This window comes from Vipera ursinii (genome assembly GCF_947247035.1).
Source record: "Vipera ursinii genome assembly, chromosome: 3".
Lineage (NCBI taxonomy): Eukaryota > Metazoa > Chordata > Lepidosauria > Squamata > Viperidae > Vipera > Vipera ursinii.
The window spans coordinates 3217494-3242788 of NC_139516.1; the positions used below are offsets into that span (position 1 = coordinate 3217494).

A 25295-nucleotide genomic window follows, 5' to 3' on the forward strand; every position below is an offset into this window, starting at 1 on the left:
TCAATCACCAGGAGACGGTGAGTTCTAGTCCTGCCTTAGGCATGAAAGTCTGCTGGGTGACTGTGGGCCAATCACCAGGAGATGGTGAGTTCTAATCCCGCCCTAGGCATGAAAGCCAGCTGGGTAACTTTGAGCCAATCACCAGGAGACAGTGAGTTCTGCCTTAGGCATGAAAGCCGGCTGGGTGACTGTGGGCCAATCACCAGGAGATGGTGAGTTGTAATCCCGCCCTAGGCATGAAAGCCAGCTGGGTGACTTTGAGCCAATCATCAGGAGACAGTGAGTTCTAGTCCTGCCTTAGGCATGAAAGCCGGCTGGGTGACTGTGGGCCAATCACCAGGAGACGGTGAGTTCTAGTCCTGCCTTAGGCATGAAAGCCAGCTGGGTGACTTTGAGCCAATCACCAGGAGATGGTGAGTTCTAGTCCTGCCTTAGGCATGAAAGCCGGCTGGGTGACTTTGGGTCAATCGCCAGGAGATGGTGAGTTCTAGTCCCACTAAATGAATGGTTGCAAGTACCTGTAGTCACTTTCCATAATGATTGGGTTGAAAAGGATTGAGAAGAAAGAGCTGGCCCTGATCTTTTGGGCCAATCTGTCCTGTCCTTCATATACCTGCCAGGTGAAACCAATCCCCATGCATGTGACAGATATTTTCCATGCTTCCTTTCCGATGACACATGGAAGCTGATTTTACAGATGACCTTGTTAGCAAAGCACGATCCGGCAGAAGGACAAAGGTATGACGGCTTTGGACTTGGAAGCCACCTAGAAGAAGCTTACGCAATGCTCGGCCTGCAACCCCCGGAGCAGCCGATGACCTTGGTTCCCATGGGACAAAAGATTATTTCGACTAGCGAAGCACCTGGGCAAACCACCCACCCTTCCAATCTACGTTTCAGCTAAAAATGAGTAGGAAAAACGGCTGCATTTGTAGAGTTGGGACTTCATTGCTTTTCTCTGCACTCTTTCGAGAGTCTCAACATCTGTTTTACTGGAGGCAGGATTCCAGCTGTGGCCTTATTCAATAGAAGGCGCCCGAGACACGGCCTTCTACAGTAGTGGCCAAAAATTGTGGAAACCTTTTGGGAAAAGTGTATTTTTGAGGTTTGATGGCTAGTAACACCACTTTTTTGGGGGGGAGCAGTACCATAAAATTATACATCAGTGGAAAGATAATTTAATCAAGAATGTAATACAGCAAAGTTTGTTCAGTTATCTGTACTGTATTCTATGAAAAGTTACAGACAAATAACCAGAAAAATGAAGCACAACTTGCTTAGGTTGATATCAGGTATCTTTCCTTCATCTGACTGTAGCCAATGAGGACGAGTGTTGAGCGAGCCAATCGGGTGTCATCTTGTTTTGGCAATGAGCCAATCAGATCACAGTGGGATTTGATGATTGATGTCATGTACTGAAGCCGAGAGGAGGACATTTGTCAGTGTGTTATGTGATCGCTATCAAGTCGGTTGGGTTTTCTTTTTGGTGTTCTTTCATTTAGTGAACTCGTAAAACGCAATAAAATCAAAAGGTGCAAAGAGTTGAACGGTCGCCCAGAAAGCCACGTAAAACAGTATTATTAAGCGAACAAGGCGACAGTTATAAAGAAATGGGAAGAAAAATGGGTGGGAACTTAACCAAAGGTGGCATTTCTACTACACACTTTCCCCAAAAAACGGTTTCCACAATTTTGGCCTCTACTGTAGCTACCTTTGATGAGATGAACAGAGACAAGAGCAGGTAGACAGTCCCAGAAACAGCACCACCTGGAGGCCAGACAAGGAATAACGGATGGAAACTGATCAACGAGAGATTCAACCTAGAAATAAGGAAAAATTTCCTATCGGCAGGGCTTTTTTCCCTCACAGAACGCTCAGAACGGAGTTCCGGCACCTTTTTTGGGATGGAACCTTGTAGGGTAAGCAAGGCGGGTTGTATGACATGTGTGAGTTCCGGCACCTTTTTCTTTTACAAAAAAAGCACTGCCTATCGGTGAGAACAATCAGCCAATGGAATAGAAGTTGCCTTCGGAGGTGGTGGGTACTTCATCCCTGGAAGCTTTCGAGAAGAGACTGGACTGCCATTTGTCAAAAATGGTGTAGGGTCTCCTGCTTGAGCAGGGGGTTGGACTAAAAGACCTCCAAGGTCCCCTTATTCTATTCTATTCTGTTCTGTTCTGTTCTATTCTATTCTATTCTATTCTATTCTATTCTATTCTATTCTATTCTATTCTATTCTATTCTATTCTATTCTATTCTATTCTATTCTACAATCTGTCTATTCTATTCTATTCTATTCTATTCTATTCTATTCTATTCTATTCTATTCTATTCTATTCTATTCTATTCTATTCTATTCTATTCTATTCTATTCTATTCTATTCCATTCCATTCCATTCCATTCCATTCCATTCCACATTTTCTATTCTATTCTATTCTATTCCATTCCATTCCATTCCATTCCATTCCATTCCATTCCATTCCATTCCATTCACACGATAGCAGTATTCCAGTATTTGAGGGGCTGCCACAAAGATGAGGGGGTCAAGTTATTCTCCAAAGCACCAGAGGGCAGGACAAGAAGCAACGGATGGAAACTAGTCAAGGAGAGAAGCTAGAAACTAATTAAGGAGAAACCTCCTGACAGCGAGGACAATTAACCAGTGGAACAGCTTGCCACCAGAAATCGTGGGTGCTCCCATCACTGGAGGTTTTCAAGAAGAGACTGGACAGTCACCTGTCTGACATGGTCTAGGTTCTCCTGCTTGAGCAGGGGGCTGGACTAGAAGACCTCCAAGGTCCCTTCCAGCCTTAGTCTTGAAACTTCCACTTTCACCCCCTCCGTATCCACCCACCGTCTGCTGTGTGGCATCTTTGGCAAATGCGGCAGGTTCTCCCCTGTGGCCTGCACATCAATTGCTTTCACTGCGAGTAAGATTAAAAGCTCTTTGAGGAGACTTAGCTATTAGAGGAAAGCGACGCAGCGGTAAAAAGCTCCGTTTATTGACCCAGCGCCCGGCTCAGCTCTGCATCAGGAAGGGAAAGCTGTTTACCAGCAGATTCTAATGAGTTTGGTATTAGGGAAATACCAAATTTTACCATATGATCTCTAAGGGAGACCCCAAGGATTATTGTGGTAGTCCTCAATTTACCACCACAATGGAGACTAAAACATTTCATTGCTAAGCTAAGTCCTCCTTAGTCATGAAAGCCGACTGCTCAAGTATTTGAAGGTTACTTAGAATAGAATAGAGCTGGGAGGGACCTTGGAGGTCTTCTAGTCCAGCCCTCTGCTCAAGCAGAAGAACCTAGACCAGGGGTGTCAAACTCAATTTCATTGAGGGCCGCATCACCATTGCGGTTGCCCTCAGGGGGCCAGGTGGGTGTGGCCAGGGTGGGCGTGGCCTACTGGGTGGGCGTGGCTAGAGTGCGTATGGCCTACTGGGTGGGCGTGGCCAGCTCTACATCGTTGGCATCAAGGGTGCCTATGGGGGCCTGGGCAGGAGTGGGACAGATCTGAGGGTCTCTGGCAGAAGGAGGGTCTCTGGGCCAGGGCCAAGGCAGCGGGGGCCGTTCCCTCACTGTTTCCAGGATGGCTTCGCAGGCCGCATGAAACCACTTCGCGGGCTGGATCCGGCCCCTGGGCCTTGTGTTTGACATGTCTGACCTAGACCATCTCAGACAGGTGAATGTCCAGTCTCTTCTTAAAAACCTCCAGTGATGGAGCACCCACGATTTCTGGTGGCAAGCTGTTCCACTGGTTAATTGTCCTGTCAGGAAGTTTCTCCTTAATTCCTGGTTGCTTCTCTCTTTGATCGGTTTCCAACCGTTGTTTCTCGTCCTGCCCTCTGGTGCTTTGGAGAATAATTTGACCCCCTCCTCTTCTTTGTGGCAGCCCCTCAGATCCTGGAATACTGCTATCACGTCTCCCCTATTTCTTCTTTTCTTTAGACTAAGCCAAACCCAAGTCCCTTTGTAAGGATCCATTTTCCAGATTTATTCTATTTACTTAGTTGCTTATCCTTACAACAGTGGTCCAGGAAAAAGAGGAAAGCGACGGTTTCCTATTTCTATTTACCTTCCAGTCCTAGATGACTAGAAATTCTGTTTATGGATCCTATAAAACAAAATATTTGCAATGAATAAAGCAGAATAAAATACCCATGCTGTGTTTGCAATGAATAAACCAGTGCCACGAATAAACATGGGCAACTTTTAAGATGCACGGACTTCAACTCCCAGAATCCCCCAGCCACCTCAGATAACTAGAAATCCTGGTTCTAGATGCGACAGAAAAATGAAATATCGACATGTGCAATGAACTAAGGGAGTGTTCCCCAACCAAGGCAACTTTTAAGATCTGTGGATTTCAACTCCCAGAATTCCCCAGCCAGCGATGTCCACACATCTTTGTTTTTATATAGGATCTAGAACCAGGATTTCTAGTTATCTGAGCTGGCTGAGGAATTCTGGGAATTGAAGTCCGCACATCTTAAAGCAGCTAAGGTTAAAAAAAAAAACAAAAAAACCCCCCACCGCTCTCAAATGTTTGCTATTAGCAAGCAGGCTCTTGGTTGCATCTCCAGATTCGATCAACCAAGTGAATTAAACTTTCACAAAATAGATTTTAAAAAGTCAACCTGCTCAGGGATTCCTCTGGATTATTTTCCTCTCAGCAAACCTGGGTGCTCGCGAGAGGTGAATAACATTATTCCTCTGTGGGAATCATGGAGTTTGTAGTCCGGGCAAATCTAGACGTCCACAGCCCTGAGGGGCAAGGTAGGACCCACCCACCCCACCCATAACCTGGCTGCGGAGGTTATGTCGATCTCCAAAGTCAAGATTATCTCAGACCCTTGCAATCCAGAAGATCCTCTGGAATCTTCTGGAGGCTTTCTGGGAAAGAACAAAACTCCTCACCAACTATAGATAGTCCTCAACTTAAAGAACAAGTTTAGTGGCCGTTCGAAGTTATTATGCCAGTGCTGAAAAAAAGCAACTTATGACCATTTTTCACATTTATGACCGTTGCAGCATCCCCATTTTGTCACATACAAAACCCAGACACTCGGCAAGTGGCTCGTGTTTACGTTTGTGTTGTGATTCCTCGCCAGCCAGTGGATCTGGCAGCTGAGTCTGAGGAATCAGACTGAGGAAGGGGAGGGGTCTGGAGTGACATCAGAGTCAGTGGAGCTCTGAGACTTACAGTCGGACGAGGTGCCCGGCCCCTCTACTCGCGCTCAGGCTGAGACACAGCTGTGCTGTGAGCCTGAGTTGGATATCAATGAAGCACAGCTGGGACAAATCCCGGATGCACGAAAGCGCCGGCAAGAGAAGCGAGTAGGGCAGAGGGATGCAATGGGGCGGCTCCAAAGGCAAAGGAGAAGGCGTTAGGAAGCCACGCCTTGGCTGACTTATAAAAAGGGAGGTGTAGGAGGTGCTGGTTGTGTAAGGCAGCCATTTGTGTTGAGGATGGAGTTTCTGTGGACTGTGTTTGTTTGCCTTTGACATTGACTCAGGTCTGTGAGAATAAAAGGGGTTGGTTTTTCCTTGCGGTTCTTGCCCATTTCTTGGAAGAGGGGTTTCTCCTTCTGAGCGTAACCAGGACTCATGTAGGCTGGGACACAAGCTTGCGGTATCCCAGGGTCATCCAATTTCCTCTTTTGCGACAAAAGTCAAGGGGGAAGCTACAGCCACTTCACAACCGTGTCACTAATTTTAACACAGCAAGGGATTCAGCTAACAACTGGGGCTACAAAAACCATAAAACTCAGGTAACCAACGTCTCCCTTAGCAACAAACGTTAAATTCAGGGCTCAGCTGTGGTTGTTGAGGGCTGCCCGTGCACTCGGCGCACGTCACTCCACTAGGAAACAGGAGAAAATTCCAAAACGGTGGGCAAGCAATTAGCAGAAATGAGAGAACCTCTCCAGGGATGCTGCAAACGGTTGCTAGGAAACGGGAATTAGCTGCTTTTGCCTCCAAAGGATTCCGGCGAGAAAGATGGGAGAATTTGGGAGACCCAATGAGTCAGCTTCATACTGAAGGTGGTTGGCTAATTAAAACTTAATCCCACCTCCTGCCCCCTCCCCCGCCCCCCCAATGTGTCCAGTTCCCTCCATTGACATCTGGGATTACAGGTAATCCTCGACTTACGACAACTGAGCCCAAGATTTCTGTCGCTAAGCGAGACAAGTGGTCCAGCGAGTTTCGCCCCCTTTAACGACTTTTCTTGCCACAGTTGCTAAGCGAATCACTGCAGTTCTTCAAGCCGGTAACATGGACTTTGCTCGTCCGAAGGTGGCAAAAGGGGATGGCATGACCCCGGGGCAGTGCGACCGTTGTAACTATGAGTCAAGTGTTTGAATTTTGATCATGGGACCACTGGGAGGCTGCAATGGTCCGTGAAGTGTGAAAACGGCTGTAAGTCCCTTCGTTGTAACCTCGGTCCCTAAATGAACTCTTGTTAAGTCGCAAGGATTACCTGCATTGATTTCATTTCATGGTTTTTATCTGCTGTGTTTCTATGATGGATGATCTTAATGGTTTGTTTTTTTAATCCCTTTTAATGCTTTGATGCTGTAAGCCATCCAGAGGTGTCGGATAAGAGCCGGGCAGCAAATAAATTTCATAAATAAATTTGTTTTTTGAGAGGCTGCAGATCGAGGTTCGTTGTTCATTTTATTAGGTTTTTTTTTAAGGCAACAATTAACTGCAACCTGTAAATGGAGACATTGGCGAAGTGACAGGAAGCTTTTCCAGGTGGAATCGGGCACCAAGGTGGCAGCGTTACCTACCAGCAAAAACAGTTCGGTTGAGCCAGCTTTGGGGGTGTATACTTGTGTGGTTGTGTTGTGCTTGAAGATGGAGGGCAGGCGTGCAGGTTTATCCTCACTAAAGCAACTCTTTCACCAAACCTCCGTGTCAATTCCCCAAAGCAAGTTGGCACCTGGAAGCCTTGGGCCAAATATTGCCCATTAGCGGTTAAATCTCCAGATCAAGGTATTTGGGCACCTTCAAGTTCTCGTTCCAGTTTCTCCACACTCCATGAAGTTGTGGCAAAGGGAGGGGGGGAATTGAGGGGGTTGGAAGTGAAGAAGAAGGGGCCCAGTTTGCTGGCCTACATCCCCGCCAAAGTTTTGGCAGCATGTAACAAAACTCCCTGTAACGGGAGGACCATTCATTTCCAGGATAAATCAGCAGCTGTAAATAGGAGACAGGAAGATTTTGGTGGCGGACCTACCCTTTTGTAGCTCTACCATGTTTCATTTCAAATTGGTTTGAGATTAAACCAGGTTAACAAGTCCTGATATACAGAATCTTCACCGGAGGGGCTACCTTGCTCACAGCTTTTGAAAAAGAGTTCTAGATTTTTAAACATAGCCGATCTTGGAGCACCCAACGGTGGGTCACCAAATTTACGTCCCGGATGGAGCGAACGTAAAATGCTGGAGCGGGGAAAAAAGGGAGAAAGGCAGAGACTGTTTCTCTTTGGGTTTATAGGAAGGGGACCAAAACCAGTGGGCCAGGAGAGAAAATCACTGCATAAAAGGCCAACTCTGCCCCACGTCTGGATAAATGTCAGGTGTCAATCTGCTGGGAAAGAGATGCTGAATCTCTGCAGTTGTCACATGAACATATCGTCGTAGTCTGGAGGGCGAAGATGGTCAGGATTAGGCCTGAAAGAGGAATGAATGTCAGAGCATGCACAGTCTTGTTGCGCGAGATAACTCAGGAGTAAACCCGGTAAACAGTGGTCTATATTAAATGGTGGTTTATCTTACGCTATCTACAATATTATACACCAGGAACAAAACACATACTCGTGCTAATACAGCAGGATCCAACACACCACAGTTACAGCAAGAAACAGAAGAGAGAGAACACATCAGCAGAGCCTTCCCTTTTATACAAAGCTCTTAAAGGGACACAGACCCTGCTGAGTCATTCACATCATTACCTCTTACATTACATAAGCTGGTCAGCTTTTAAATCAGTACCTTGACAATGAAGAATGCATTATGTCAAGGACTCTTGAAACCTGGCCATTTTTAGGCTGGCGGACTTCAACTCCCAGAATTCCCCAGCCAGCCATGCAGAAATATGGACCAGGAAGCAGACTTTCTCTGTGGTGCCCCCCCCACAACATGGAACAGACTGCCTCCTCAAAGGTAACCGTGATTCATCTTGTATAGCGATTCCAGAAGACAATAAACCTTGTGCTTTAGAAGTGAATATGTGCTGCTCGGGGTTCAACAATGGAGTCCTTGGTGCTCTCTGAGCTGGGTGGTTTTCTTGCAGACGTTTCATGGCCCGACAAGGTAACATCATCAGTGCTAGAAGGGAGTGGAGTGTGTGGAGAGGAGGAGAAGGAGGAGGAGGAGGAGATGGCGGAGGATGCCGATGGGGTCCTTGGTGCTCTCTGAGCTTGCTTGTTTTGTTGCAGATGTTTTATGACCCAACTAGGTAACATCATCAGTGTTAGAAGGAGTGGGATGTGTGCGAAGGGGGAGGAGGACAAGGACAAGGAGGAGAAGGAAGAGGACTGTGGGGTCCTTGGTGGTCTCTGAGCTTGGTGGTTTTCTTGCAGACGTTTCATGACCCGGCTAGGTAACATCATCCGTGCTGTTTATATAAACAGTGGGCAATTCACTCCCTTCTAGCGCTGATGTTGTTATCTAGTTGGGTCATGAAACGTCTGCAAGAAAACCAGCAAGCTCAGAGAGCACCAAGGACCCCACAGTCCTATTATTATTCCTCCTCCTCCTCCTCCTCCTGATGACATTCCCTAGTTGGGTCATGAAACGTCTGCAAGAAAACCACCCAGCTGAAAGAGCACTAAAGAGCCACAGTCCTCTCTGCAAACTCCATTCCCTTCTAGCACTGATGATGTTACCTAGTTTGGTAATGAAAGGTCTGTAAGAAAACAACCCAGTTCAGAGAGCACCATGGACCCCGCCCCCCCCAATCAAGTTGATTTATTTATTTGATTTCTATAGCCACCCATCTCAGCAACTGTTTCTCAGTGGCTCAAAGTTCAGTGGCTCAAAGTTGCCTTCAAAATAATTTTTCGTTTTGCTTATTTTCACCCCGTTTTTTTGCTTACTTTATTTATTTTGACGAGATGGGCAGCTAAAACTTGGGTAAACCAATAAAATAAATAAAACGTTTGACTTTACGTTCCGGTTTTGCTTTACTTTTTTTTTAAAAAAAAATTGGCTTCTTTCTGCTTTAAAAGTTTTTAAAATATTTTTTTTTGGGGGGGGGGGTTTCGCCTTTCCAAACTACGGCCAAGGGACCTTTGACCGATATGGTCAGGATTTCCAAAGGTCTTTATGAATTTATTGCAGTTTCTGTTTTCCCCAGTCCCGGCAAACTCAAGCGGATCACGGTCTTCAATATGGTTTAAGGACATGTTGGGGTTTTATTTTTTTTTAATTGATGGTTTAGCACTGAGATGTTTGATTGAAGCAGGAGGGGAACGCTGCTGAATAAATACGTAATCCTAGGATAAATCCTGCAATTGCGTTTACGTAAGATGCTTAACTCAGTTCGGGAGCTAATCTGTAGCCAGGAATCCTGGGCCATCTGGAGAAGCTGGGTTAAAACGCGCTAAGCCACAAAACTAATAGAATCGATCAAAATTAACCAAGGCTGAGATTAATTGGGGCACCCCTGAGGCAGGTATGCTCCTAAATTACGGCATCCGGGGTCAAATGTCAAGGTGGTCCTCGACTTACGACTGCAACTGGGCCCAGAATTTTCTGTCGCTAAGCAAAGCCGTTGTTAAATGTGTTCTCCCTGATTTTACAACCTTTCTTGCCACCGTTGTTAAGCGAAACATGAGCCCGGGACATTGCAACCGTCATAAATATGAATCAGTTGCCAAGCGGCTGAATTCTGATCACAGGTCCACAGGGAGGCTGCAACGGTCGTTAAATGTGAAAAAGGGACGTAAGTCAGTTTCCCCCCGGTGCCGTCGTAATCTTCAAACGGTCACGAAATGAACTGTCGTAACTTGAGGACTACCCGCGTTTTTTCTTTGATTCCCGTGGGCGCATTCCTAAATTTAGGACGGAATTTAGATGAAGTCATCCTCAACTTACAGCCGATTTGATTAGCGACCGTTTGAAGTTGGGGCTGACCAAAGAAAAAAGTGCAGGAAGTTCTAGACTTAACTCACAACGATTCGCTTAGCGACCGTTTGAAGTTTAGCAACGAGGCGTGTTGGGAGATTCTCAACAAGCACAAAAGGAAGACATTTTGAAAATTCAGTTTTTCAGCAATTGGATGCAACGGAATTTCCGCAATACTTACCCACTCCGGCCGGCCCCCGGGGGTCCAAAAGGGTCAAACCTGGCTCCGGGAGGAACGGAACCAGGGGGGAGTCTGCTGGGCAGCCCAGAAGAGGGGTCCAGAACAGGATTCCGAAATCCTGACCGAAGCGGATCAAAGATCATTCCTCCTCCGCCTCGGCCCCTGAGCAAGAGAATCGAGAGTGAATTAACAGTCAGTTTGGTCTAGGACAGGGGTAGGCAACCTTGGCTCTTTTATGACTCGTGGATTTCAACTCCCAGAATTCCTGAGCAGCTGGCTCAGGAACTCTGGGAGTTGAAGTCCACGAGTCATAAAAAAGCCAAGGTTGCCTACCCCTGGTCTAGGATCAACGGTAGGCAATCTTGGCTCTTTTATGACTCGAGGACTTCAACTCCCAGAATTCCTGAGCCAGCCACGCTGAGGGAAAAGGTCTAGTGATTTAAGCACCAGGTTAGAAACCAGGAGATGGTGAGTTCTAGTCCTGCCTCTTAGGCATAAAAAGCCAACTGGGTGACTTTGGGGAATCACCGGGAGACGGGTTCTAGTCCTTCCTTAGGCATGAAAGCCGGCTAGGTGACTTTGGGCCAATCACCAGGAGACGGTGAGTTCTAGTCCTTCCCTAGGCATGAAAGCCAGCTAGGTGAGTTTGGGCCAATCACCAGGAGATTGTGAGTTCTAGTCCTTCCTTAGACATGAAAGCTGGCTAGGTGACTTTGGGCCAATCACCGGGAGATTGTGAGTTCTAGTCCTTCCTTAGGCATGAAAGCCGGCTAGGTGACTTTGGGCCAATCACCGCGAGACTGGGAGTTCTAGTCCTTCCTTAGGCATGAAAGCCGGCTAGGTGACTTTGGGCCAATCACCGGGAGACTGGGAGTTCTAGTCCTTCCTTAGGCATGAAAGTCGGCTAGGTGACTTTGGGCCCATCACCAGGAGACTGGGAGTTCTAGTCCTTCCTTAGGCATGAAAGCCAGCTGGGTGACTTTGGGCCAATCACTAGGAAACGGTGAGTTCTAGTCCTGGCTTAGGCACAAATGCTGTCTGGGTGACTTTGGGCCAATCAACCTCTCTCAGCCCAACCCACCTCACAAGGTTGTTGTTATGGGGAAAATAAGAGAAAGAAAGAGTAGAAGCATTGCACATCCTGAGGTATTTTTAAAGTCATAAAAGCGAGTGATGGGTTGCTTGATCATCTGCCCAAGGAGGCTTCTACAGCTACCTGAGGAATTCTGGGAATTGAAGTCCAGCCATCTTAAAGTCACTGAGGTTGAGAAACATGGAAGATCTGTAAAAAGACAACCCTCCAAACGAGGAACCGGCTTACCCCAAAGGATCCAGATCTTGTCTGCCGATATCAAACGGACTGAGTGGATCTGGCCTAAAACAGAACTTATTTTCATTAGACCATCAGACATCAGAGCCCTGGAATAGGGTGAAATGGAGACCCTCCTTGGCACATTATAAAGCCCTAGTGAGGCCACACCTGGAACACCGCAGCGAGTTTTGGACACCATATGGTGGCTAGAAAGGCCTAACAGAGGCTTCACTTTCTCAAGGTCTTGCGGAAGAACAGGGTAGAACAACGGCTAATGACCCTCTTTTACCGGTCTACTATAGAGAGCGTCCTCTCGTATGGTATTGTGGTTTGGTATGCTGGTCTCACAGCCGCGGATAGGCAGGCATTACAGAGGGTGGTGAGCACAGCACAAGACATCGTGGGCTGTCCCCTGACACCACTGGATGACCTTGCCAGGCCCCGCTGCCTTGGAAGAGTGAGGAAAATCCTCAGGGACGACTCACACCCTGGACAGTATCTCTTTACTCTCCTACCGTCGGGTAGGAGATACAGGAGAGTAGCCAGCCGTACCAACAGGCAGAAGAACAGCTTTTATCCATGGGCTGTTAGGCTTTTGAACGGGAAATAATTTTTATAAACTTTGTGCATGATTGACTTGCGAGGCCGATGTGTTGTGCAGTTAGCTCACGTGGTGTAACAAGATGGAGGGTTTGTTGTCACTGTGAGCTTGGGGTGGGGTGGGGGCAACGAAGGGAGGCTCAGCCAATCTCCATGTATACATGGTTGTACTTTGACAATAAAGGTTCATTCATTCATTCATATCACAAAAAAGATGTTGAGAGTTTGGAAAAAATCCAGAGAAGAGCAACTAAGACGATCAAAGGCCTAGAGGCTAAATCATACGAAGAACGGCTGCAGGACTTGGGTTTGGCTGGTCTAAAAAAAAGAAGAAATAGGGGAGACATGATAGCAGCGTTCCAGTATTTGAGGAGCTGCCACAAAGAAGAGGGAGGTCAAATTATTCTCCAAAGCACCAGAGGGAAGGATGAGAAACAATGGTTGGAAACTGATTAAAGAGAGAAGCAACCTGGAATTAAGGAGAAACTTCCTGACAGTGAGGACAGTTAACCAGTGGAACAGCTTGCCACCAGAAATTGTGGGTGCTCCATTACTAGAGATTTTTAAGAAGAGACTGGACAGCCACTTGTCTGAAATGGTGTAGGATCTCCTGCATGAGCAGGGGGCTGGACTAGAAGACCTCCAAGGTCCCTTCCAGCTCTATTCTATTCTATTCTATTCTATTCTATTCTATTCTATTCTATTCTATTCTATTCTATTCTATTCTATTCTATTCTATTCTATTCTTATTCCTTATTTCTATCCTATCCTATTCTACAATCTGCTATTTCCATTCCATTCCATTCCATTCCATTCCATTCCATTCCATTCCATTCCATTCCCATAGCGTGCCTCCCATCATTCTAGCCCTCAATGAGGGCCACCAGAAGCACAGGGCACTCACCAGTTGGGCTGCCGGCTGCCGTGAGGATGTTGAGGCGGGATCCAGAGAGGGTCGTGATCCGGCGGGTTGGGCGGGGAAGGATTTCTCTCCCGTTTCGGCTCTTCCTCCTTGGCGTTGCTTTGCCGCTTCGAGGTTTCAAAAGGGGAGATTATGTGATGCACAATCTGGGTCTGCAACTCCTCCACGTTCCGATACACCCTGCAAAAAGGGCAAGGAAGAAAAAGAGTCATCGGAAGGCCAGGAAACACGCAGTCCTCGACTTACGACCATTCATTTAACGACGGTTCGTAATTACGACGGCCTTTGCAAAAAAAACAAAAAAACAAAACGGGATTTATGACCTGTCCTCAAACTTAACAACGGTCACAATATGGATTAGGTGAGACCTGGCTGTGGCAGGGACCTTGGAGTCCTCGTGGACAATCACTCGACCGTTAGCCAGCCGTGTGCAACGGCAGCGAAAAAAGCTAATACAATCCTGGGTTGCATAAACAGAGGCAAAGAATCAAGATCACGCAACGTATTAGTACCGCTTTATAAAACGCTAGTGAGGCCACACCTGGAACACTGCAGCCCATTTTGCTCACCGCATCACAAAAAAGATGTTGAGAGTTTGGGAAAAAATATCAAGAGGAGAGCAACTAAGCCGGCTGGATAACCATTGGCCAAACAGGAGGAGAGAAGAGGGTTAGGTACGTTCGCTGCTTTGAGTTATTTATAAAAACAATAAAAGGTGGAATATAAATCAAAACAAAATCGGGGCTTACACTGTACGGATCCCAGCAATCCAGAGTGAGAAAAGACACCATTTTTATGGCCAACCCGACGTTTTTCAGACACCCACCCACCCCTCATTCGATACGTGAAAAGAACTTCAGCTACCTGTCAAAATCTGTCAGATGTTCTGGGTCGACGTAGTCGGTCACTTTCAAGGTCAGATCCGCCACTTTCTGTGTTTTGGGATCCTGGAGGGAGAGGGACAGAAACGACAGGGAAGCATGAAGCTGAACGCGCCGCTTAGGGTGTCCTAAAAGCGCTTCCCCCCCCTCCCAAAAGGCAACTGGTTTTACTTGGTTTCCATTTTTTCTTTGAAAACATTTTGCGGGGGTCTTCAAACGTGGCCCTTTGATGACTGGTGGACTTCAACTCCCAGAATTCCTCAGCCAAGCACACTGGCTGAGGAATTCTGGGAGTTGAAGTCCACCAGTCATCAAAGGGCCACGTTTGAAGACCCCTGCATTTTGCTTCTCATCCAAGGGAAGAAGAACTGAAGATGTTTCTTGGATGAGTAACAGAATTAACAGAGTGGGAAGGGACCTTGGAGGTCATCTAGTCCAGCCCCCTGCTCAGGCAGGAAACCCTATACCATTTCAGACAAATGTCCGGCTGATCTCTTCTTAAAAGCCTCCAGTGAGGGAGCACGCACAACTTCTGGAGGGAAGGCGTTCCACTGGTTTGATTGTCCTCACTGTCAGGAAGTTTCTCCTTAGTTCTAGGTTGCTTCTTGCCTTGATTAGTTTCCACCTGCTGCTTCTTGTGCTTCCTCCAGGTGTTTTGGAGAATAGCTTGACTCCTTCTTCTTTGGGGCAGCCCCTGAGATACTGGAAGATTGCCATCATGTCTCTCCTAGACCTTGTTTTCATTAAACTAGACATTCCAAATTCCAGCAACCCTTCCTTGTAAGTTTTACTCTCCAGTCCGCTGATCATCTTTGTTGCTCTTCTCTGCACTCTTTCAAGAGTCTCAACATCTTTTTTTACATTCTCCTGAAATGTTTTTTTTAAAAAAACTTTTGGAAACAGTTCACTTTTTCCCTTTTGGAAAAAGCACCTTTGGGGCAACCATGACCTGGATGATTGAGACTCTCCATTGAGACTCCTATACAGGTGTCTTTACAGTGAAATTTCCTAACAGTGAGGACAATTAACCAGTGGAACAACTTGCCACCAGAGGTTGTGGCTGCTCCATCACTGGAGGTTTTTAAGAAGAGACTGGACAGCCATTTGTCTGAAATGGTATAGGGTCTCCTGCCCGAGCAGGGGGTTGGACTAGATGACCTCCAAGGTCCCTCCCAGCTCTATTCTGATTGAACTACTGTCTGCAATGGGATAGGGTTTCCTGCCTGAGCAGGGGGTTGGACTAGATGACCTGCAAGGTCCCTCCCAGCTCTATTCTGATTGAACTACTGTCTGAAATGGGATAGGGTTTCCTGCCTGAGCAGGGGGTTGGACTAGATGACCTCCAAGGTCCCTTCCAGCTCTGGTATTCTCTTCCGTTCTCCAAAGCCCCACTGAGCAGGAGAAGAAACAACGGATAGAAACTTACCAAGGAGAGAGATCCAATCTTGGATCTTGGACATTTCCTGACGGCGAGAACGACTAGTCATTGGAACTACTTGCCTCCAGGAGTTGTGGGTACCATTTTTGAGGTAAATTAAATTAAAGGACATTAAAGGGGACTTTTTGAAAAATAAACCGAACAGGGCTGCTTCCTGAAACAACAGAGGTGGTGGCCATTGCAAACCACAATGCGTGTGAGATCAATTGCACCAAACTGTACCCCGCCGACTGGATAGATGACAACGTTCCTCAACCTTGAGCATTTTAAGATGGGCGGCCTTCAACTCCCAGAATTCCCTGGCTAGCCATGCCAGCTATGCTGGGGAATTCTGGGAGCTGAAGTCCGCCCCCCTCTTAAAGTGGTCAAGGTTGAGGAACACCCGGCTAGAAGCTGGGTGTCTTTCGAACCCAAAACGTTGGCTAGGCGTTGGGAGAACAATGGGGTGACCTGGCAGGTGGTACTCCCAGACCTATGTGTCACTCCCTTCCGGCTTCCGCCCTAGGTTCAAAAGAATCCCAAACCTTCATGGCAGCCAATGACCAGTCCGTAAGACGTGGATTGCTTTGGGTTTACATCTCCATCCTTCAGGACGAGAGGTAGGTCCAGGGGCTTCTTCTCAGTGCCCCCAAAAGCAGCCTCACCATGACGTTGAGAATGATGCTGTTGTCCATCAAAATGGCTTTCACCAGTAGGTCGTGAGAATCGTCCTTCAGCCGGTAGCGCAGAGTGTAGAGTTCCTTGTCTGCATTCCAGCCGGTGGGCAACATTTCCGACTTCCTCTCGTTGGTGCCTGGCTGCAAGAAGACCCCAGGCAGAGGGCCCCGTTAAATGTGGGGTCCCTGGTGCTCTCTGAGCTTGTTTCCTGGGGGGGAGGGGAGGACTGTGGGGCCCTTGGTGCTCTCTGAGCTTGGTGGCTTCCTTGCAGACCTTTCATGACCTGGCTAGGTAGTGTCATCGCTGCTACAAGGAAGAGAGGAGGAGGAGGAGGAGGAGGAGGAGGAGGAGGAGGAGGAGGAGGAGGAGAAAATGGACTCTGGGTCCTTGGTGCTCTCTGAGCTTGTTTGTTTTCTTACAGACATTTCATGACCCAACTAGAGAACATCATCAGTGCTAGAAGGGAGAGGGGCTTGAAGACAGGAGAAGAGGAGGAGAGCTATGGCGTCCTTGGTGGTCTCTGAGCTTCATTGTTTTCTTTCATAACCCAGCTAGGTAACATCATCAGTGCTAGAAGGGAGGGGGGTTTGTAGAGAAGGAAGAAGAAGAAGAAGAAGAAGAAGAAGAAGAAGAAGAAGAAGAAGAAGAAGAAGAAGAAGAAGAAGAAGAAGAAGAAGAAGAAGAAGAAGAAGAAGAAGAAGAAAAAGAAGCCCCGAGTCTTCGGAAAAGGGCGGGATATAAATGGAATTAAAATAAAAAAATAAAAAATAAAAATAAGAAGAGGAGGAGGAGGAGGAGGAGGAGGAGGAGGAGGAGGAGGAGGAGAAGAAGAAGAAGAAGAAGAAGAAGAAGAAGAAGAAGAAGAAGAAGAAGAAGAAGAAGAAGAAGAAGAAGAAGAAGAAGAAGAAGAAGAAGAAGAAGAAGCAGCCCTGAGTCTTCGGAGAAGGGCGGGATATAAATGGAATTAAAATAAAAAAATAAAAAATAAAAAATAAGAAGAAGAAGAAGAAGAGGAGGAGGAGGAGGAGGAGGAGGAGGAGGAGGAGGAGGAGGAGAGCAGCTATGGGGTCATTGGTGCTGTCTGAACTTGGTGGTTTTCTGGCAGACATTTCATGACCCAACTAGGGAACGTCATCAGTCTTCGAAGGGAGCGGGGTTTGCTCTGTTTACACGAACGCCAGTAAACAACAGTTTATATGAAAAATAAAATAACTAAAATCATAAAATAAAATATAAAATAAGATATGAAACAAAAGAAAACATAAATAAAAATAAAATAAAAAACGAACAATCCAGGAGAGGGACCTTATGCCATCTACCCCACAGAACTCTTGAGTTTAAATCTCTGCTTTCCCCCCCTCCCCATTTCATCTTTAATTTCTGCACCGAATTCCTACATACAGGTAAGTCCTCGACTTACAACAGCCCATTCAGCGACCGTTCAAAGTTTCAACCGCGTTGAAGAAGAGCGACACGACTATTTTGCACACTGTCGGGGCCCACTTCAAGAAAGCAGAACCCACGGAAGTTCTTCGTTAGCCCTCCAAGCTTCCACTCCAACACCCCCAGACCTCCCCCTCCCAGAAGAGGTCCTCTTAATTTTCTCAGGCTGGCTGCAAGCTTTTTTTTCTCAAAGTCTGATTCTGATTTTGCCCCCCCCCCAAAAAAAAGAACAACAACAACTGTCCATGGCACCTGGATTTCTGAAGCATTGGCTGGAAACATTGCTTATGGGTTTGTCCCGTTCCCCCCCCCCCCCACACACACACATGTAAGAAATCAAGGCAGTCCTGCTTAGTGACGACCCTTAAAATCTGGGCTCCCTCCTCAGAACCGGCACCCTTATTATGGCTCCGTGGGTTAGGACGCTGAGCTTGTCGATCAGAAGGTCGGCAGTTTGGCGGGTCGAATCCCGAGTGCCGCGTAACAGAGTGAGCGCCTGTTACGCGTCCCAGCTTCTGCCAACCTAGCAGTTCTAAAGCACATAAAAATGCAAGTAGAAAAATAGGGACCGCTCCGGTGGGAAGGGAACAGCGTTCCCGGCGCCTTTGGCGTCTAGTCATGCTGGCCACATGACCACGGAGACGTCCTCGGACGAGTGCTGGCTCTTCGGCTTTGAAACGGAGATGAGCACCGGCCCCTAGAGTTGGAAACGACTAGCATGCATGTGCGGGGGAACCTTTACCTTTTTTTAAAGATTATTTTCATTCGGGTGTTTAGTTTGCAGTTTGGAAAACTGGGCAATTTTGTGCAATGTTTATGTGGATTGTATGCAGGTGACAAGGCTGTGGTTTTCCTATTTCATATCTCTAGCAGCGTGTCTCAATCTGAAGTCACTTTAAAATATCTGGACTTCAACCCCCAGCATCCCTCAGCCAGAAATGCATTCTGGGAGCTGAAGTCCAGACATGTTGAAAGCAGCTCAAGATTGAAAACATTTTAGATCAGGGGTTTTCCAACTTGGCCCTTTTAGGACTTGTGGACTTCAGCTCCCAGAATCCCTCAGGCAGGCATGCGTGCCTGGCTGAGGAATTCTGGGAGCTGAAGTCCACAAGTCCTAATAGGGCCAAGTTGGATCAGGGCTTTTCAACCTTGGCCTCTTGGTGTGGACTTCAACTCCCAGCATGCCACAGCCAGAAATGCATTCTGGGAGCTGAAGTCCAGACATGTTAAAAGCAGCTCAGATTGAAAACCCTTTACACCGAGTCAGGGCTTTTCAACCTTGGCCACAAGGTGTGGACTTCAACTCCCAGCATGCCAGAGCCAGAAATGCATTCTGGGAGTTGAAGTCCAGACAGGTTTAAAAGCAGCTCAGATTGAAAACCCTTTACACCGAGTCAGGGCTTTTCAACCTTGGCCACAAGGTGTGGACTTCAACTCCCAGCATGCCAGAGCCAGAAATGCATTCTGGGAGCTGAAGTCCAGACAGGTTTAAAAGCAGCTCAGATTGAAAACCCTTTACACCGAGTCAGGGCTTTTCAACCTTGGCCACAAGGTGTGGACTTCAACTCCCAGCATGCCAGAGCCAGAAATGCATTCTGGAGCTGAAGTCCAGACATGTTAAAAGCAGCTCAGATTGAAAACCCTTTACACCGAGTCAGGGCTTTTCAACCTTGGCCACAAGGTGTGGACTTCAACTCCCAGCATGCCAGAGCCAGAAATGCATTCTGGGAGCTGAAGTCCAGACATGTTTAAAAGCAGCTCAGATTGAAAACCCTTTACACTGAGTCAGGGCTTTTCAACCTTGGCCACAAGGTGTGGACTTCAACTCCCAGCATGCCAGAGCCAGAAATGCATTCTGGAGCTGAAGTCCAGCCCTCTTAAAGGTGCTAAGGTTGAGAAACAACCACCCAGATCCTTGAGTTCCTTCATCGTTTGCAGTCTTGAACCTTACCTATCCCCTGAAGTCTTGGGAACTGGATGCATTGCTTAATTGATTTTACACATTGCCCATCTTCTCGATAGGGCAATTACCGGATAGTAGGTAGATGGATGCATTTATTAATAGTCGACAAATTAATCAATGAAGGAAAATATTTGTTAGCTCAGGGTTGACGTGAGGGGAGGAGGAGGAGGAGGAGGAAAAAAAAACAATGGGGTCCTTGGTGAACTCTGAGCTTACTTGGTTTCGTGCAGACGTTTCGTGACCCAAACTAGGTAACATCATCAGGGTGTGTGTGTGTGCACCAGACGGATCTCGGCCTGCGCGTGGGCTAGAGAGGGGAGTGCGTGTGTGTGTGTGTGTGTGTGTGTGTGTGTGTGTGTGCACCGGACGGATCTCGGCCTGCGCGTGGGCTAGAGAGGGGAGTGTGTGTGTGTGTGTGTGTGTGTGTGTGTGTGTGTGCACCGGACGGATCTCGGCCTGCGCGTGGGCTAGAGAGGGGTGTGTGTGTGTGTGTGTGTGTGTGCACCGGACGGATCTCAGCCTGCGCGTGGGCTAGAGAGGGGAGTGTGTGTGTGTGTGTGCACCGGACGGATCTCGGCCTGCGCGTGGCTAGAGAGGGGTGTGTGTGTGTGTGTGTGCACCGGACGGATCTCGGCCTGCGCGTGGGCTAGAGAGGAGGGAGTGCGTGTGTGCGTGTGCGTGTGCGTGTGTCTCACCTGGTCCCCGGGGCCGAGGCAGCGGTAGTCGCGCGTGATCAGCTTCCAATGCACGAAGCAGAGCAAGGCGTCCTGCGCGCAGCCCAGCTCGGGCGCCACCGAGGTGTAGAGCAGCTCCAAGCCGGCCATGCTTCCTCCTCCGCCGCCGCCTGCAAAACAAGGGCTCGGCAAAGGGAGGGACGGAGGCCCGGCTCTGCCCCGGCTAAACCGCCTCCTCGCCCGGAAAGGAAAGCGAAAGGAACCGACGGGGAAACGGCCCCGGCGCTCCGCCTTCCCCGGCGCGCAGCCGAGCCGTCAGCTGGGTTTGCTGCGGGGATTTTCCTCCCCGCCTCGCCCCGGCTGAGACTGCAGCGCCCATGCTCCGCAGCCCGGCCGGGGGTAGCGGGTGGGTGGGTGGGGAGGATGGGCTGGTGGTTGCAGCCTGGAGCTTCGGGAGGATTAATCAAGGGGAAGGTTTGTAGGTCAGGCTGAACTATTGGGGGGGAGTGGGGGGGTGGTCCTTGGTGCTCTCTGAGCTGGGTGGTTTTCTTGCAGACATTTCATAACCCAAACTAGGTAACATCATCAGGGTTAGAAGGGAGTGGGATGTGTGGGGAGGAGGAGGAGGAGGAGGAGGAGGAGGAGGAGGAGGAGGAGGAGGAGGAGGAGGAAGAAAAAAAACTATGGGGTCCTTGGTGAACTCTGAGCTTACTTGGTTTCTTGCAGACGTTTGGTGACCCAACTAGGGAAGATCACCAGGGCTAGAAGGGAGGGGATTTGTAGAGGGGGGTAGGAGGGGGAGGAGAAGGGGGAGGGGGAGGAGGAGGACTGTGGGGTCCTTGTTGCTCTCTGAACTTCGTGGTTTTCTTGCGGGTGTTTCTTTGCCCAGTGCGCTGATGATGTTCCCTAGCGCATCAAGTGCTACCTAATTGGGCCAGTTCAGTGAACACCAAAGACTCTACAATCCTCCTCCTCCTCCTCCTCCTCCCCTCTTCCTCCTTCAAGACTGCTAGGAAATCACCAACTCAGGAAGCATCAAGGACTCCTCAATAGATAGACAGATGGGTGATAGATGATTGATAGATAGGTAGTAGATAGATAGATTGATACATGATAAATGAGTGATAGGTGATAGATGCTAGATTGATAAATAGGTGATAGAGGAGATAGGCAATAGAGATGGATGGATGGATGGATGGATAGATAGATGTTAGATTGATAGATAGATGATAGACAGATAGATGATAGATGATTGATAGATAGGTGATAGATGCTAGATAGATTGATAAATAGGTGATAGAGGAGATAGGCAATAGAGATAGATGGATAGATAGATAGATAGATAGATAGATAGATAGATGATAGATTGATAGGTGATAGATAGACAGACAGATGATAGATAGGTGATAGATGCTAGATAGATTGATAAATAGGTGATAGAGGAGATAGGTAGATAGAGATAGGTGATAGATGTTAGATTGATAGTGATTGATAGAAGATGGATGGATGATAGATAGGTGATAGATGCTAGATAGATTGATAAATAGGTGATAGAGGAGATAGATAGGTAATAGACAGACAGACAGATAGGTGATTGATAGATAGGTGATAGATGCTAGATAGGTGATAGACAGACAGAGACCCCCCACTTGATCCCTCCACCCAGACAGTCTTTCCCCAACAGCCCTGTGAGAAGACCCAGCTGGACTAGACAGGGCAGGGGCCCGATCCAGTTGGCCCCAGCTGGTGTTATGGCTGTGGTGAAAATGGAGGAAGGACTGTTAGGGATGTTCACCAGTTCCTTATCGAAACAATAAAGGCAGGAGATAAAGAGAGGCGCCAGCAACTGACCGTGGGCTCTCCGAGGCCGCTCCATTAGAACGAACGCAACCCGCTTCCCATCGTGCCAAGTGGGTGCCCGGGCATCCGGGGGCCTACGTCAGTCTTCGCTCTGCTTTACTACACTGGCTTTTCTAGTTGCCAAGCAACAGAAACTCCAGAATTCCATGTTCCACATCCTGGGATTTGGCCATAACTCCCAAGGGATGCAGAATGTGGCATACTTTGGCATATGTCCACGCACATATCTGCCGCATCAAGGGAGAATTTCCAATTGCAAATCAAGCTTTGGGGCAGAAGGGTTCATATGGCGAAGGGGCAGCCATATTGAATGAATGAATGAATGAATGAAGGGAGTTGGGTGAATGAGTGAATGAATGAATGAATGAATGAATGAATGGAGTTAGGTGGGCGAATGAATGAGTGGAGTTAAGTGGGCAGGTGAGTAAGTGAATGAACAAATGAACAAATGAATGAAGGGAGTTAGGTGGCTGAGTGAGAGAATGAATCAATGAATGAATGAGAAGTTAGGTGGCTGAGTGAGTAAGTGAATGAACAAATGAACAAACAAATGAAAGAATGAATGGAGAGGTGGGCAAGTGAGTGAGTGAATGAACAAATGAACGAACGAATGAATGAAGAGTTAGGTGGGCAGGCAAGTCAGTAAGTGAATGAATGAATGAATGAATGAATGGAGTTAGGTGGCTGAGTGAGTGAGTGAATGAACAAATAAATGAATCAAGTTGAGTGCGTGAGTGAGTGAATGAAAGAATGAGGAGTTAGGTGGGTGAGTGAGTGAGTGAATGAATGAACGAACGAACAAATGGAGTTAGGTGGGCAAGTGAGGGAATAAGTGAATGAATGAATGAATGAATGAGTGGTTTGTTGACTGACTGAGTCATTCGTTCTTTCTACCTTTTATCCAAACATAGATGAATTTTATTTGAGATAGAGGAACTTCACACATTCAGAAAAGATAGTTAATTTGCTTTCTTTTTTTCTTCCAATCAATCGTGTCTAATTCTTGGAGATTGCCTGAATAACTCCCTGGAGTTTCCTCGGTAAGGTTTTTCAGAAGTGGTTTGCCCTTGCCTTGTTCCTAGGGCTGAGAGAAAGTGGCTGGCCCAAAGTCACCCAGCTGGCTTTGTGCCTAAGGCCTACTTCTGTGTGTTGTTTGAACCCCGCCACTCTCAAATCAGGAGCGCTTTTTAACCACTTTAATCAAAGAAAAGTTCTAATCCTGTCTTAGGCATGAAAGCCGGCTGGGTGACTCTGGGCCAATCACCAGGAGACGGTGAGTTCTAGTCCCGCCTCAGGCATGAAAACCAGCTGGGTGACTTTGGGCCAATCACCAGAAGATGGTGAGTTCTAGTCCCGATTTAGGCATGAAAGCCAGCTGGGTGACTTTGGGCTAATCACCAGGAGACTGTGAGTTCTAGTCCCGCCTCAGGCATGAAAACCGGCTGGGTGACTTTGGGCCAATCACCAGGAGACGGTGAGTTCTAGTCCCGCCTCAGGCATGGAAGCCAACTGGGTGACTTTGGGCCAATCACCAGGAGACGGTGAGTTCTAGTCCCGCCTTAGGCATGAAAGCTGGCTAGATGATTTTGGGCCAATCACCAGGAGATGGTGAGTTCTAGTCCCGCCTCAGGCATGGAAGCCAACTGGGTGACTCTGGGCCAATCCCTCTCTCTTGGCCCAATCCACCTTGCAGGCTTTTTTTTTTTTTGGTGGGGAAAATAAGAGGAGAAAAGTGTGCTGGATATGTTCACCATCTTGCTTGATTTGTAAAAATAATAAAAGGGTGGGGTAGCTATAAATAAATAATGAATAAACAAGAAACAAAAAACTTTTTTTTTTTACAAATGGCCTATTTAGGCAGACACATGACAGTTTGCCAATGGTTTCATGTAGCACAGTGATTCATGTAAAAAAAGCCACAGACCTTCTACCGTGGGGTGGGGGTGGGGGCTTAGGGATCTTACAGCCACCATCTTGACTTTTTTGAGATGCATCCTCGGATTTGCTTCCGATTGGAGCATTCCCTCCAGAAAGAGTGCAGAAAAGAGCAACAAAGATGATTAGGAGACTGGAGGCTAAAAGATAATAAAGAACGGTTGCTGGAATTGGGGATGTCTAGTTCAACGAAGAGAAGGACGAGTGGGGACAGGATAGCAGCCTTCCAGTATCTCAGGGGCTGCCCCAAAGAAGAGGGAGTCAAGCTATTCTCCAAAGCACCTGAAGGCAAAGACAAGAAGCAACGGGTGGAAACCAAACAAGGAGAGAAGCAACCTGGAACTAAGGAGAAACTTTCTGACAGTGAGAACAATTAACCCATGGAACAATCTGCCTCCAGAAGTGGTGAATGCTCCAACACTGGTCCCTTCCAATTATTATTATTATTAATTATTATTATTATTGTTGTTGTTGTTGTTGTGGTGGTGGTGGTAAAGGTTCCCCCGCACATGCGTGCTAGTCGTTTCCGACTCTAGGGGCCGGTGCTCATCTCCGTTTCAAAGCCGAAGAGCCAGCGCTTGTCCGAGGACGTCTCCGTGGTCATGTGGCCGGCATGACTGGACGCCAAAGGCGCACGGAACGCTCTTACCTTCCCACCGTAGTGGTCCCTATTTTTCTACCTGCATTTTTTACGTGCTTTCGAACTGCTAGGTTGGCAGAAGCTGGGACGAGTCACAGGCGCTCACTCTGCTACACGGCACTCGGGATTCGATCCGCCAAACTGCCGACCATCTGATCGACAAGCTCAGCATCCTAACCCACTGAGCCACTGCGTCCCTTTTATTATTATTATTATTATTATTATTATTATTATTATTATTATTATTATTATTATTATTATTATTATTATTATTATTATTATTATTATACCTTTTACCAAGACTGTTGGCTTTGTATTTTCAGAATGTCCACTAGAGGTCGCCCTCTCCTTTCTAAATGATGTTGTTAGCTGCAAAGTGGTGTCCGACCCATCACAACCCCATGGACAACATCCAGGCCTTCCTGTCCTCTACCATCTTCTGGAGTCCATTTAAGCTCACGCCTCCTGCTTCAGTGACTCCATCCAGCTACCTCATTCTCTGTCGTCCCCTTCTTCTCTTGCCCTCCATCTTTCCCAGCATTAGGCTCTTCTCCAGTGAGTCCTTCCTTCTCATTAGGTGGCCAAAGGATTTGAGTTTTAGCTTCAGGATCTGGCCTTCTAAAGAGCAGTCAGGGTTGATCTCCTCTAGGACT

At 47.5% G+C, this 25295-nt stretch overlaps 1 protein-coding gene across 1 annotated transcript; it reads right to left on the bottom strand.

Moving 5' to 3' along the window:
• Positions 1-6656: 6656 nt before the first annotated feature.
• Positions 6657-20430, bottom strand: PSMF1 (proteasome inhibitor subunit 1). Its single transcript, XM_083360978.1, has 7 exons — positions 20229-20430; positions 16115-16267; positions 14016-14098; positions 13134-13331; positions 11639-11692; positions 10318-10479; positions 6657-7679 (listed from the first exon to the last, which is right to left on the bottom strand). The coding sequence occupies exons 1-7, from the start codon at positions 20355-20357 to the stop codon at positions 7628-7630; spliced, it is 831 nt and encodes a 276-aa protein (XP_083217104.1). The 5' UTR covers positions 20358-20430; the 3' UTR covers positions 6657-7627.
• Positions 20431-25295: the final 4865 nt, after the last annotated feature.

Coding starts and splice junctions, on each gene's coding strand:
- PSMF1 (XM_083360978.1), bottom strand. CDS start 20,357: ATGGCCGGCTTGGAGCTGCTCTACACCTCGGTGGCGCCCGAGCTGGGC. Junction 16,268..20,228: donor GCCTCGGCCCCGGGGACCAG/GTGAGACACACG, acceptor GTCTTCTTGCAG/CCAGGCACCAACGAGAGGAA. Junction 14,099..16,114: donor GCATCATTCTCAACGTCATG/GTGAGGCTGCTT, acceptor CTCTCCCTCCAG/GATCCCAAAACACAGAAAGT.